The following is a 13,039-nucleotide window of genomic DNA, read 5'->3' on the forward strand; positions in this document are numbered from 1 at the left end:
CAAAAGAAAAGGTATTTCACCAATATGTGTTCACTCAAGTTGATTGGGAACACTGTTGTCTTTCCTATAACTTTTTATTTTTTTGAGACAGGGTCTCACTCTGTAGTAAAGGCTGGCCTTAAACTCACTATGTAGCTGAGGCTGGCCTCAAACTTGCAGTGATTCTCCTGCCTCAGCTTCCCAAGTGCTTAGATTATAGCCGTGTACCACCACACCCAGCCAGCCTTTCAATACCTTTTAAACTCTACTATGAATCTTTCGATGAAGAGTGAAGGATGAACTGTGCCTGAAGGTCTTTCCACATTCATTGCATTCAAAAGGTTTCTCACCAGTGTGAGTTCTCATGTGCTGAGTTAAGGCAAAATTGTCACAAAAGGCCTTTTCACATTCTTTGCACTCAAAAGGTTTTTCTCCAGTGTGGACTCTATAATGCCGAACAAAATTTGCAGGTTGGGTAAAGGCTTTTCCACATTCTTTGCAAACATAGGGCTTTTCTCCAGCATGACTCCTCACGTGACGAATGAAGGAAGAACTATAGTAAAAGGCTTTTGCACATTCTTTACACTTTAAAGGTTTTACTCCACTGTGGGTCCTATTATGTCGGATAAAAGCAGAGTGCTGTGTAAAGGCCTTTCCACATTCATTGCATTCATAGGGTTTCTCACCAGTGTGAATCCTCATATGCCGAATTAAAGAAGAACTGTCACAAAAGGCTTTCCCACACTCTTTGCACTTGAAGGGTTTCTCTCCATTATGGGTTCTCTTATGCCTGATGAAAGTAGAGCGATGAGCAAAGGCCCTTGCACACTCACTGCACTCATAGGGCTTTTCACCAGTGTGAATCCTCATGTGTTGAGTAAAGGATGAGTTGAGACAAAAAGCTTTTCCACATTCTTTGCATGTAAAGGGTTTTTCTCCAGTGTGAGTCATATTATGGTGAATAAAAGTAGAGCGGTGAGTAAAGGCCTTTCCACAGTCAGTGCACTCATATAATTTCTTTCCAGTGTGAATTCTCATGTGTTGAGCAAATGAAGAGCTGTAGTAAAAAGCTTTCCCACATTCTTTGCACAAAAATGGCTTTTCTCGACTGTGTATATGCTGGTGTTCTATGAGATGAGACCTGCGTTTGAAGGCCTTCCCACACTCATTACATTCATACGGTTTCATGCCAGTATGAATCTGTTGATGCTGAGTAAGGGCCCAATTCTTGCTAAAGCCTTTTCCACATTCTTTGCATTTATAGGGCTTGTTCCATGCTTCAGTCACATGTTCTTTTCCTGGCTTTTTAGAGTCACATTCATGGATAGCATCTTGTGCAATGACTTGTTCCTGTAAAACTCTTAAACACAGTTTATCACCTGTCTCCAAATTATCATGTTTATGGGTCAGCTTTCCAGAGCATGTCTCCTTGGAGAGGTCTGTTCCTGGCCTCAAGTTCCCTCCCTGCATTTTTAATAGCCTTTCCTCATGTGTGGCTTGCCCCAGCCTGGAATCTCTTGAGGACCTCTGTGTCAGTTGTTCTTGGTAAGAGAATTTCTTTGAGAAGGCCAGCTGAGAAACAGTGGGCTCTGTTGTATCAGGTTTTGCATTCTGACCTAAAACAAAGTCAACATAAAAAGCCATCTGTTAGTGATATAAACAGAACAAATTAAGTCACCACTTTAACACAAATATGAAGATGAAAATATAGTGACTGTGATGCCTATTGCATTTGTACATATTGTTTTGAGACAGAGTCTTGCTGTGTAGTTCAGGCTGGTCTTGAACTCACTATGTAGCCCTGGCTGGTCTCAAACCCATGTTGATCCTCCTGCCCCACCCTCCTGAATGCTCGGATTATAGGTGTGCACCACCATGCCTGATTTGCATTTGGTATATCTCTTAAAACCATGTTTGCAATTTCTAATCTGTGGGCTCTTGACATCTTACAAAGGAAACCCAGGAGGAAAAGGTGGAACAAGGGAGAGAGAACTTGAAAAGACTATTCCTAACTCTCCTGAATGCACGGGGAGGAAGGATTACACTCTGTGTAATTAATATGTTCTAAGAGAAGAAGTGTCATGTGTCACTCAAACATACAGATGGTATAACTAAGTTGGTCCGATGGGTGACAGAAAGAGACCCATGGAGGCTACTCAGAAAAGGTGCTTATGTGAGCTTATTTCTAAAGAAGAGTAAGAACTATGAGACAGAATTAGGAGGGAAACTGGCAAATAAAAAGAGAAATTACAAAGATTTAGAGTTTTAAGAGACGCCAAATGCTTAGCAAAGTGAAGAGGGTGAGAGAATAGTGGAGATGATGTATGCAGGCAGGAGCAAAGGAAAAACAAGATTCACACTGTACAATAATACAGGAGGGTGAGAAGCATATATATACTGAGACTGCTAAATAAAGAATAAAGACCAGGTGAACAACCCCAAAATAGCATATAGGGCCAGGTGGGGTGGCACATGCCTATAATCCCAGCACTCAGGAGGCTGAGGCAGGAGGATTGTTGAGAGTTCAAGGCCAGCCTGGGCTACAAAGTGAGCTCAAGGCCAGCCTCAACTGCATAGTGAGACGCTGTCTTAAAAAGAACAACAAAAAACAAAACAAAACAAAACAAAAAAACCTATGTAGATAAAAAACTAATACTTAAAACATGAAGGATCTATATGAAATGAAAGATTAATAGTAAAAAGTTATAATTCTTCCCAAGTTCATCCATAAATCCAATACATATTAGGTAAAATTCCAATAATTTTTCATGGATATTGACAATAGATATTGTAGACATAGATATTGTTGACATAGATATTGATATAGATATTGTGGAATTTATATAGAGACTGGGTATCTCTGAAGAAGAATAAAACAGGAGAATTTGCCATGTAAAGTATTAGTATTATTTCAGGGCAGTGTGGTCATAAGATAAACTATCAAGGGAAAAAGTGGAACAGAGAATTGGGATGTACAATCCAATTTATAAAACGTACATAAGATAAAAATGCATTAATCATAAAAAACTAGTTGATTTAATTAAACTAAGAATCAAAATAGAAAAGAAGAAATGTGGCTATATTAATACCAGATAGCCAAATGGAGACCAAAGAAAACGAGAGCAATAAGGACCCAAGGAAGGCCACAAAAAGAAGAGGCCCGCAGGATTTCAGATACAGTAATCCCATAGGGATGTGTAGGCTGCTATGACACCTCATAGCAGCCTACACATCCTATGACACCAGAATCTCAGTCCCCTACCTGTACAGGTGCGTTGTAAGAGTCTTCTCTTCATCATCCATGGTCCCTGGAGATACGTCAGCTCTACTTTTGGAACAGGATGCCCTGCCACGAGAAATAAATGATGTAGAGGTATACTGGTAAGGATGAAAACTTTCAGGGGCTGGGGATTTAGCTCAGTGTCACAGCGCCTGCCTGGCAAGCACAAGGTTGTGAGTTCGATTCCGGGTACTAGAAAGAAACCAAAAAAAAAAGCCCCGAAAACTTTCAAGTTTACAGGAGTACATACCTTTAACACAAGGCCAGGAAACCTTAGAAAGAGACCCCATCCCTGCTCTGCAAAGTATTCCCTAATCAATCTATGTCAGGATTCCTTATCCCTGTGCATCTGGACTACTTAGCAAAGTGGACTTTAAAAAAATAAAATTGGTGAGCATAAGGACTAAGCACTGGTAGTTTTATGGACTTTTTGTTTGTTTTGATTTTTGTTTTTTGAGACAGGGTCTCACTATGTAGTTCAGGCTGGCCTTGAACTCATGGAAATCCTTCTACCTCAACCTCCATATAGCACTGGTTTTTAAAAAATTTTTAAAAATTTAAAATTTTTTTTTACTTTTTAGCACTGGTAGTTTTTCAAACTACTCAGGTAATTTTCATGCCCAGATGGCTGAAAAACACTGAACCAAATCAACTAAGGAGTGGCATCTACTAGCAGTCAGCTGAATGAGCTAAGCAGGTGACCTAAGCCCAATACCCATTCTGCAGAAAAAGCTTTTATTTCACATTATTTCAACCAAATGCGGGAGCTTTTTACTACAGTTGTTTCTGCACCATCCCTTGACCCCTCCACAGATGCTGGCCTGGTGACCCAGAACAGAACAGAAGACAGAAAACTGGGATGTCAGCTTAGGAGCCAACACTACCTCTGGGCTTTTCATTAGGTGAAGTAATAACTGTTTTTCAGAATGAAACCTGTGGAGTTCCTTGTGACACCCAAAAGATCAGTGTCTGCTCGGGTTGACTGGAGGAATGGAAGACTGGTGACTGAGAAGATGGAACATCTTGAAGTTGGGATGTTCTGTCAACTCAAGCAGAAATGGTCCTTACAGGGAAAACAAGGAAGTTTGCTAAGGCACAATCAGATAAAAGTTAATAACTCAGCCAAATGCTCACTATGCCTTGCTAATCTAAAACAAACCTCTGCACTCATCAGAATGCTACACCTTTGTTGTTTCTCAGTAAATCTGGCAATCTGAGTCAGTTTGGGGTTTCATTTCAGTGAAGTACCTAGACCCTCTGCAAAGATATTCTGTCTCTCGCGCTTCTCATTCATTTCCCAGCAGAGTTTGCTGGCCCGAATCTGGCAAAACCAGTATGAGGTGATCTCCCATTATATTCAGCCAAATGTACCAGTGTGAGGGCTAAAAGACAGAAGGCTCTGGAAAGAAGCTGATGAATGAGGCAACAGGACCCACAGAAACATCAACTAGAAAATCTGATCCACCAGGCTAGAATGCAACCAGATGTTTTATAGCACACACTCACTGATGTCTGCCATATGCCTGGCACTGAGCTCAGTATGTGGCAATGGGAAAGGAAAATGACACTTTCCTTTATCTCTGTTAAGGAATCAAACTCCCTCTCTACTCAGGGACTGTGCTTGTGTTGGTCCCTCCACCTGGAAAGCTGTGTGTCCTTTCAACAACTCATCAAAACTGTTACAAAACAGAATTTGTATTTAACTTACTGAGAACAACTCACAGAAAAGAATGTGAGGATGTAGGCTGGTAGAGCCCTGTTAGAGATAGCCATATGGATATTTGTGGAAAGAGACTTGTTGCCTCCATTCAATTCCTATTCAGAATTCCTGGGTAACATAGACATTAAAAATTTAAATAGGAGAATATTTTAGATTTGTTCATTTACTATATATAACAAATACATTTGTCGTACTTGCTGTGCTCCAGATTCTATTCTAAGCACTTTACAGATATTAGTTCACTCACTTTATAGACATTAGTAAAAAGTTACTATAAAAATGATAAAATCAAATTGATATATGAATTCTCAGCAAGCTCATTCTGCCTGCTCAAGGCTGGGAGTTTGAGACTACTTATTTTTGCTGAGGGGAAAATTAGTCAAAACCTACAGAGTGTGAAAGAGTCAGGACTAAGTCAACATTTAAGAAACACAAGGCTGGCCGGGTGTGGTGGTGCACGCCTGTAGTCCCAGCACTTGGGGGTGCTGAGGCAGGAGAACTGCTGTGAGTTCAAGGCCAGCCTGGGCTAAATAGGGAGTTCAAGGTCAGGCTGAACTACACAGAGACCCTGTCTCCAAAAAAATGAAAAAAAAAAAAAAAAGAAGGAAGAAAAACTGAGGAAGAAAGATGGAAAGGAAGGAAGAAAGGAAAGAAAGAAAAAGAAAGAAAGAGAAAGAAAGAAAAAGAGAAAGACAGACAGACTAGGTAGGATAAAGGGGAAAAAAGCCTTTTAGCTGAGGGCAAGTTGCTTAGAAAGATACCAGTAGTACTGAGCACAAACACTTTCAATTGCCTGTCTGTTTGTTTTTGTTTTTCTTCCAGTACCAAGAATCAAACTCACAACCTTGTGCTTGCCCGGCAGGCACTTTGCTGCTAAGCTAAATCCCCAGCCCCTCAACTGTCTGTCTGAATCATACTCTTCTTGAGAACCCCCCTGCTAACTGGGCTGTAAAGACATTTGACTCAACCATGCTGGGCCAATCACCTCAGACTGAGGCCAGCTTGTGCTAGACATCAGATGAAAGTGCTGAGGAGACCAAGAGAGGTCAGATCACAATATGCTGAGGTTCCAAGGAGCAGGGAAGGTGGCCTCCTGAGGCTTTCTCAACCAGTTATACTGGTGTCAGCAGGGGGTGGAAGTTGGGAATAAAAAGAGGCTTTAAGTTCCTCACTCTGGAAGAGAAATGAGGCCTTACCCAGTGAGTCCAGGAGCTCACAGGTCTCCAGCATCACTTCCTGGTACAGGGTCCTCTGGGCCAGGTCCAGATGCCTCCATTCTTCCCCAGTGAATGTCACAGCCACATCCTCAAATGAAACCAATGCCTGGAAAGTCAAAGAGGTGGTAAGGGCGGCTGTGAAGCTAATATATGAGATTAGAGCCTATTTCTTGGTTACTGGCAAGAGTCTGGGTAGACCCAAGTCCCAACACACTGACACAGCACCTCCTCAGAAACTTGCTAGTGCTAAGCTCAAGAAGGAGGCAAGAATCCCAGCACTCGGGAAGCTGAGGCAGGAGGATCGTTGCGAGTTCGAGGCCAGCTTGGGCTACAAAGTGAGCTCAAGGTCAGCCTGAACTGCATAACGAGACCCTGTCTCAAAAAGACAAAAAATTAAAAAGAAAAAAAAAAAAGAAGGAGGCAGTTGGTACTTTTGACAGAATAGAAAGTGTAGAAGGGAAAAGGCTAGGAAACCATTGAAGAATGACACAGACAATGACAATTCCATGTGGACTGTAAGGAGTAGATAGTATATGTTGTGGGACACTGGAAGAGTGGAAAGAAAAGAATAATTCAAACAATGACTACAGCAGCAGCTGCTGAGCCTCACTAATCTGTTTGCCTAACCCCGAAGCCTTTGCGTGCTCTGTTAAAACAACTAAGTCTCCAGGTCTCCTGAAGTTTAAATCCAGCTTCTTGAATACAAGCCATATGTGTGACCAAGGAAAGTTTTTTTTTTTTAAAGCTTCAGTTTCCACATTAATACAATAATAGCTGCTACTATTCCAGGTTGTTATAGGCAAATACCCATAAAGAGAAAATACTCATAGAGCAAACACTGCAGTGCCTGTTACATGTCACAGGAATAAGTTTTGCATGTTTGCAAATGTTATTAATTGTCTAATAGCCTACGAGGTAAATGCCATCATCATCTCTGTTTCACAATCAGCAAACTGAGGCTCAAAGTCAACTCACTCAGAACTGTATGCTTATTGAGAAGTAGGATTTGAACTCAGGTCCCTCTGGTCCAGGGTTTTTGGGTATAAGCCTTTTTCTCTGTCACAATAGAGAATCCACAGTGACAAAGGCAAAAAAATTTCCAGTAATTTTTATATTTAAAAGCATTTCAGCCACTCCTGAAAATATTTTCATAGATGTGGAAGAATGAATCCCTTATCATGCACTTCACAGAAGAGGTAGCTGAAGAGATGCCCAATGCCTGGGATTTGGTAGGGCTCAAAAAAGCTTTCTGCTCTCAAGGTGTAGCTGGGGCATGCAGACTCCCTGGTGGTTTTCACCAGGCACCACCGGCCTATTCTTTTTTTCTTTCTGAGCCACTGTCAGCACATTTCCCTAAGGTATTATTACTTAAGTACCAGGTAACACAAGTGACCAAGGACAATGTAAACTATGGGTCTGGGAACACAGGCAGCAGTCTCTAGCATGATACTTGTTTTGGATAAGAGGGCTTAGTAGGATGAGGATCTGCCAGCCACACTCTCACTTCCTGATACACATTTCAGCAGTTTACAAAGGCTTGGCAACCCCCAGGCCCTCTCATGCCTGCCGGAACAAAACCTGCCTGGGTCCATGCAGGTCCCTTTGTCTGAAGGTTCCTCAAAGGCCCCCTCATTCCCATGCCCACCTGTCAGAGAGAGTCCTGTATGTTCCCCTTGCAAAGTTTACTTTGGGTGTCACTGTAGGGGTCCCCAAACCACTGTTGGTGGGATTTTTCCCATTTGTTCTTAGAGTGTCCTAGGAAAGTTCTATGCAGCACACATCCAAGGGGCTGCCTTGCAGAGAGCTAAAAATCATGTGACAGAGGAAAGAGGGCAACAAGAGTGGCAAATTCAGGCCAGCACAGCCTAAGGACAGGGCGTGAGAGAGAAGAATGGGAGGGTGGCTTGGTAGTAGAAGACTCTGTAGCCTTGCCGGAAGGTTTAAGCTAAGGATGATGAAAACCCCGAGGGTAAAGTCTCTCACTCATAAACCATTAATTGAGTAAATGCCACAGGCCAGCTCTGTTTTAGGAACTCACAGTCCAGGATTGGGGACAGAGTCTCAATAATAAAATGAGCAAGATCAAGTCAAATGATTCTGAGGGGTCTGAAAATAAGAAAATGAGATGACTACAAAGATTAGGGGAGTGCACCTATATTCATAGCAGCACAACTTGTAATTGCTAAAATGTGGAAGCAACCCAAATGTCCATCCACCGAGGATTGAATAAGAAAATTGTGGTGCTTTTATATAATGGAATATTACTCAGCTGTAAAGAAAGATAAACTCGAGGCCTTTATAGGTAAATGGTCACAACTAGAGACCATACTCATAAGTGAAATAAATTAAACATACATGTGCAAGCACCGCATTGTTTTACTAGTGTAAAACCTGAAAGAGGTAATTTAAACTAGGAGGTATGATAGACATTGTGAAATGATAGGAAAGCACTCAAAGGTAAAGGGCAACCGGGATGTGGGAAAAGAGAAGGGAAAGAAGGAGAAATTTTGTATGTATGTATATACAGGACAGTTAACATAGCTGTCCTACTGTTTTGTATTTCTTTGCTGAAAGAAACTGTCAATGGTTGATCAGTCCTTGGTTGACCAGTATTACATGTCTCTATCTGTTTTCATGAGAAACCACTTTGAAGATATCAATATGTAACACAACAAGCATTGTTAATTTCCTACCACTTTATAACTCTGTACTGTCTGTACTGTTCTTTTGCTATTTTGTAAAATGTTGTCTGTCTGTTAATGTTTTGCTCCTTTTATTTAAAAAACAAAACAAAACAAAACAAAAAAAACAAAGATTAGGGGAGATTTTATTTGTTTGTTTGTTTTTGTGGTGTTGGGGATCGAACCCAGGGCCTTGTGCATGCAAGGCAAGAACTCTACCACTGAGCCACATCCCCAGCCCACTAGGGGAGATTTTAGATAAGACAACCAGGGAAGATGCAGAAACAAGGCTAGAATGAAGTGAGAGGTCAGGCTCGGTGAGGAAAAATGAATAAATAAGTACTGAAGGTGATCAGGGCTATGATGAGAGTAAACAGGGCGGCAAGCTAGAGAGTAACTTGGAGTCTGTTGCGTGTTTCCATCTCAAAAGACAGAACAGTCCACTCACTGTCATTAATGAATATTGTAACTGATCCTCTTTGCAAATACAGGCAAATGCATCAGACCGGAAAATGGATGCACTACTGTTAACGGACAGGCCAAATTTACTTATGATAAAGAGATGGAACAAACCCAGCCCTTCTTATCGTCCAGCCTGCCAGGAAGACTTCTTATTCCTGTTAGGGGAATAGCAGTTCCAAAAATCCTGCTCCCAACTCCCATCTGCCTCGGAAATTTTCATCCTTTTGCCCAGCTTTCAGCTAGATAGAAGCCTGAGGCAGGGAGACCCGAGGGCCAGAATCCCTCCCCAGAAATGGCGTACAAAGTGATGCTCTCTCGGTGGTGCTGAGCACTGCAAGACACATGTCACAAGCATGCCGTCTTCAGTTCCCTCGATAAAGAATATTGCCCTTTCACATCCAAGGGGATGAAGTCCAAGTGCAGTTTAGTATCAAGCTCAAGGCTGGACCAAGAAATAGGAAACTCTTAAAGGTATATTACAGGGATATATGCATACCTATGTCTTTAGCAACACAGTTCACAACAGCTGCTAAATCAACAGATGAATGGAGAAAGAAAATGCTGGCTATATCCACAATGGTGTACTAGTCAGCCCAAAAGAAAGATAAATTTGAGTCATTTGCAGGAAAATGGATGGATCCTGAGACCATAATACTAAGTAAAATAAATTAGACTCAGGTTAAATATCACATGGTTTCTCTAATATGAGAGATCAAAACTATAAACAAAGAGCAAAATGAAAGAGAGATGGTAGGACACAGGGAAATAGACTCTGTGGAATGGTAAGGGGATTTGATTAATCAGGGGAGGGAGGCGGAAGGAGTAGCACAAATGATCAACATGCTGGGCATGGTGGCGCAGGCCTGTAATTCCAGCAGCGGAGGAGGCTGAGGCCGGAGGACTGTGCAAGTTACAGGCCAGCGTGGGCTGCATAGCGAGTTCAGTGCCAGTCTGAACTATACAGCAAGACCTTGTCTCAACAACAAAAAGACATGATCAAGATGCAATATGTATATGTATCAATTCCTAAAAATGAAAGTAATTTTTATCACAGAGAGACAGACAGAGAGAAAGAGACACACAAAGAGAACGAGAGGAGAGAGATTGAAAGAGAGGGAATTCCTCTTATAACCCCTGACCTGGAAGGGCACGAAAATGGGACGAGTCAGAGTTCCAGGATCCCCTAGGACGGAGGGCGTCTGCTGAGCCAAGCGCGTGTGGGACTGCGGAGCCCTTCACTCACCAGCGCAGGCGCTGCCATGGGATGCAGAGGGCGGAGAAGACTGCGAGCGGGGGCTGTGAGTGGGGGCGATCAGAGCAGGCAGGGCGGCCTCAGCGAACCCCTCGCTCCAGCCTGGGGCGACGCAGACCCTCAAAGTCTCAGCTGGGTAAATGCGCACAAGGCTCACGGCCCCCAAAGCGCTGGGCGGACCTCGCCGTTCGGGAGGGTGCGCAGGAGGGGGTCACCGGCCACACCGCAGGCGCAAGTGGGTCCCACTGTCCTCACTGTCCTTGTGTGCTTGGTCTCAAAAGGCTTGAGAAGCGGCTTCCGACCCACGCTCCAGGTACTGTGCAGCCGATAAGAAGAGTCCAGCCACCTTCGAATGACATCAGGACCGGAACCCCGAGGCGCCCAGGAAATGCCAGCTCGGTGTTCAGGCACTGGCCCCGCGCCTGCCTCCGATGGCCGAAGCACTGCCTTCTGGGTAGTGTAGTTTCTAACCAAAGTAGGAGCAGAACTTGGGGGCCTTTCCTGTTCTAGGGAAAGGGCAGCCTAAAGTTCCAAAGAGAGGGTGTGGCTTCGCTTGCTCTTAAAGGAGATGCATACTGATTGCTGAGGCCCCTTGACATGTGCTTATAACTAAGGTCTTGATGTTCTTTCCTAAGTATCTTTGCCCCAGCCTTTACTCTTTCGGGACCCTGAAATTTATAAGAAAATGAAGCCGGGCGTGGTGGCTCACACCTGTAATCCCAGCACTCAGGAGGCTGAGGCAGGAGGATCGCTATGAGTTTGAGGCTAGCCTGGCCTACAAAGTGAGTTTAAGACCAGCTGGAACTGCATAGCGAAAACAAGACAATTCTTTAATACACTATTAAATGTTTCCAGCCGGGTGTGGTGGTGCATTCCTGTAATCCCAGCACTTGGGAGTCTGAGGCAGGAGGATCGGTGTGAGTTCAAGACCGGCCGGGTCTACAAAGTGAGCTCAAGGCCGGCCAGAACTGCATAGCGAGGCTCTGTCTCAAAAAGAAAAAAGGGGGGCTGGGGGTTTAGCTCAGCGGCACAGGGCCTGCCTGGCAAGTGCAAAGTCATGAGTTCGATTCCTGGTACTGGAAGAAAAACAAAAAAAAAACAAAACAAAAAAGAATCCATCTGAGGTCCTGGATCCTGCAATAATGTCCTGCATGAGTTCAGCTGAAGACCTAAAGCCCATAACAATGCCTCGCACGAATCCAGCTGGAGGTCTAGAGCCTAGAGGCCATGACAATATTTCATGCAGGCCTGTTTCATGCATCTGCGCTGGAAGGCCCAGAGGTCAATGGTGGAATCTAGAAAGTCTGTGCCAGCAGGATGAAGGATCTTTGCTTACAGGATGGGGGATCTACACTGGAGCCAGGAAATGATGCTCAAAATAAGAACCCGAGCTCCTCGGAAAAGTACCACAGCCATCCTCAGCAACAGTGAGGTGCCGAGCTCCTCTGATGATCAGAACAGTTCCCATCAGGGAAGGCAATGTGACAAGCTTTTCCAGGAGACTGAGCTGTGCATCGTCTTCCCCTCCGGAGCCAGGAAGCGATGCTCAGAGTGAGGACCAGAGCTCCCCCAAAGTGAACCAAAGCCATTCTCAGCAGCAACAAGGTCCTGAGCTCCTTGAAGGATGAAAACAGGCAAGTTCATCAGGAAAGCCAGCATAACAAGCTCCTCCAAGAAAACCAACAGCTCCTTACAGCTTCTCTCTGCTTCCAACAGGCTCTCAACAGCTTCTACCAGCTCCCAACAGCCTCCCTTCTTTTTCTCCAGTTCTGCCTCTTGTAACACCCAGCTTACTCAGTTCAGCTGGGTGCTACAAGTTGACCACCAGTTGTCAATTCATCACTCTACTGTAGGTTTCCTGGGATTATCCAGCACAGATCTGGGCTCTGTCTGCCTCCTTTGTCTATAAGTGATAGCAGAGATATGCCCAGAATTAGATACTACATAAAACTGAGGACCCCAGAAGATAAATACAGGCTTCAAAAAACAGATACATCTCTTTTTCTTTGCTTTTGATTTTTCTGATTGTTTGTTTTTATTTTTTCCTAAGTGTGAATATTGTTTTAAGTTTTTTGTTTTGATCTTTTTATTTTTTCCTTCTTTCTTTCTCTCCTATCCTTTTCACCAGTTTCCTGAGGCTTGGGTAACCTTCCTTTGTCCTTCAACCTTGCTTTTAATCTTTCTCTTCTCTATCTTTCCCTCATTTCTTTTAAATTTTCCCTCTGAGGGTAAAATCACTTTACTGAGTGGCTATTTACTGTATGTAATTTTCTGATTTGTTTTAGATTTTGTCATATAAGTATAAATCTTATACCTGTGGTTAAAAGTGGCAAATTAACAGTTATCACAGCCTGTCATTTTCCAGACCATGCTTGATGCTATTGTTATTACTGATTGTACTACTTTAGCCAAGGTAACATAGTTGTGTTTTTTTTTTTTTTTTTTTTT

The 13,039-nt window shown here is 43.2% G+C and overlaps 1 protein-coding gene across 1 annotated transcript; it reads right to left on the reverse strand.

The window, feature by feature from the left end:
• Positions 1-147: 147 nt before the first annotated feature.
• On the reverse strand, positions 148-11,012 carry Znf599 (zinc finger protein 599). Its single transcript, XM_013522374.1, has 4 exons — positions 10,583-11,012; positions 6,176-6,302; positions 3,242-3,325; positions 148-1,595 (listed from the first exon to the last, which is right to left on the reverse strand). The coding sequence occupies exons 1-4, from the start codon at positions 10,598-10,600 to the stop codon at positions 238-240; spliced, it is 1,587 nt and encodes a 528-aa protein (XP_013377828.1). The 5' UTR covers positions 10,601-11,012; the 3' UTR covers positions 148-237.
• Between the last annotated feature and the right edge of the window lie 2,027 nt (positions 11,013-13,039).

The sequence above is a fragment of the Chinchilla lanigera genome, unplaced genomic scaffold, assembly GCF_000276665.1.
Source record: "Chinchilla lanigera isolate Chin_1 unplaced genomic scaffold, ChiLan1.0 scaffold00067, whole genome shotgun sequence".
Taxonomy (NCBI): domain Eukaryota; kingdom Metazoa; phylum Chordata; class Mammalia; order Rodentia; family Chinchillidae; genus Chinchilla; species Chinchilla lanigera.

What these genes read in the sequence shown, in the direction of transcription:
- Znf599 (XM_013522374.1), bottom strand. An exon ending in TGAGCTCCTGGACTCACTGG is followed by an intron (nt 3,326 to 6,175) that starts GTAAGGCCTCAT and finishes TTCTCGTGGCAG; the next exon opens with GGCATCCTGTTCCAAAAGTA. An exon ending in CTTACAACGCACCTGTACAG is followed by an intron (nt 1,596 to 3,241) that starts GTAGGGGACTGA and finishes ACTTTGTTTTAG; the next exon opens with GTCAGAATGCAAAACCTGAT.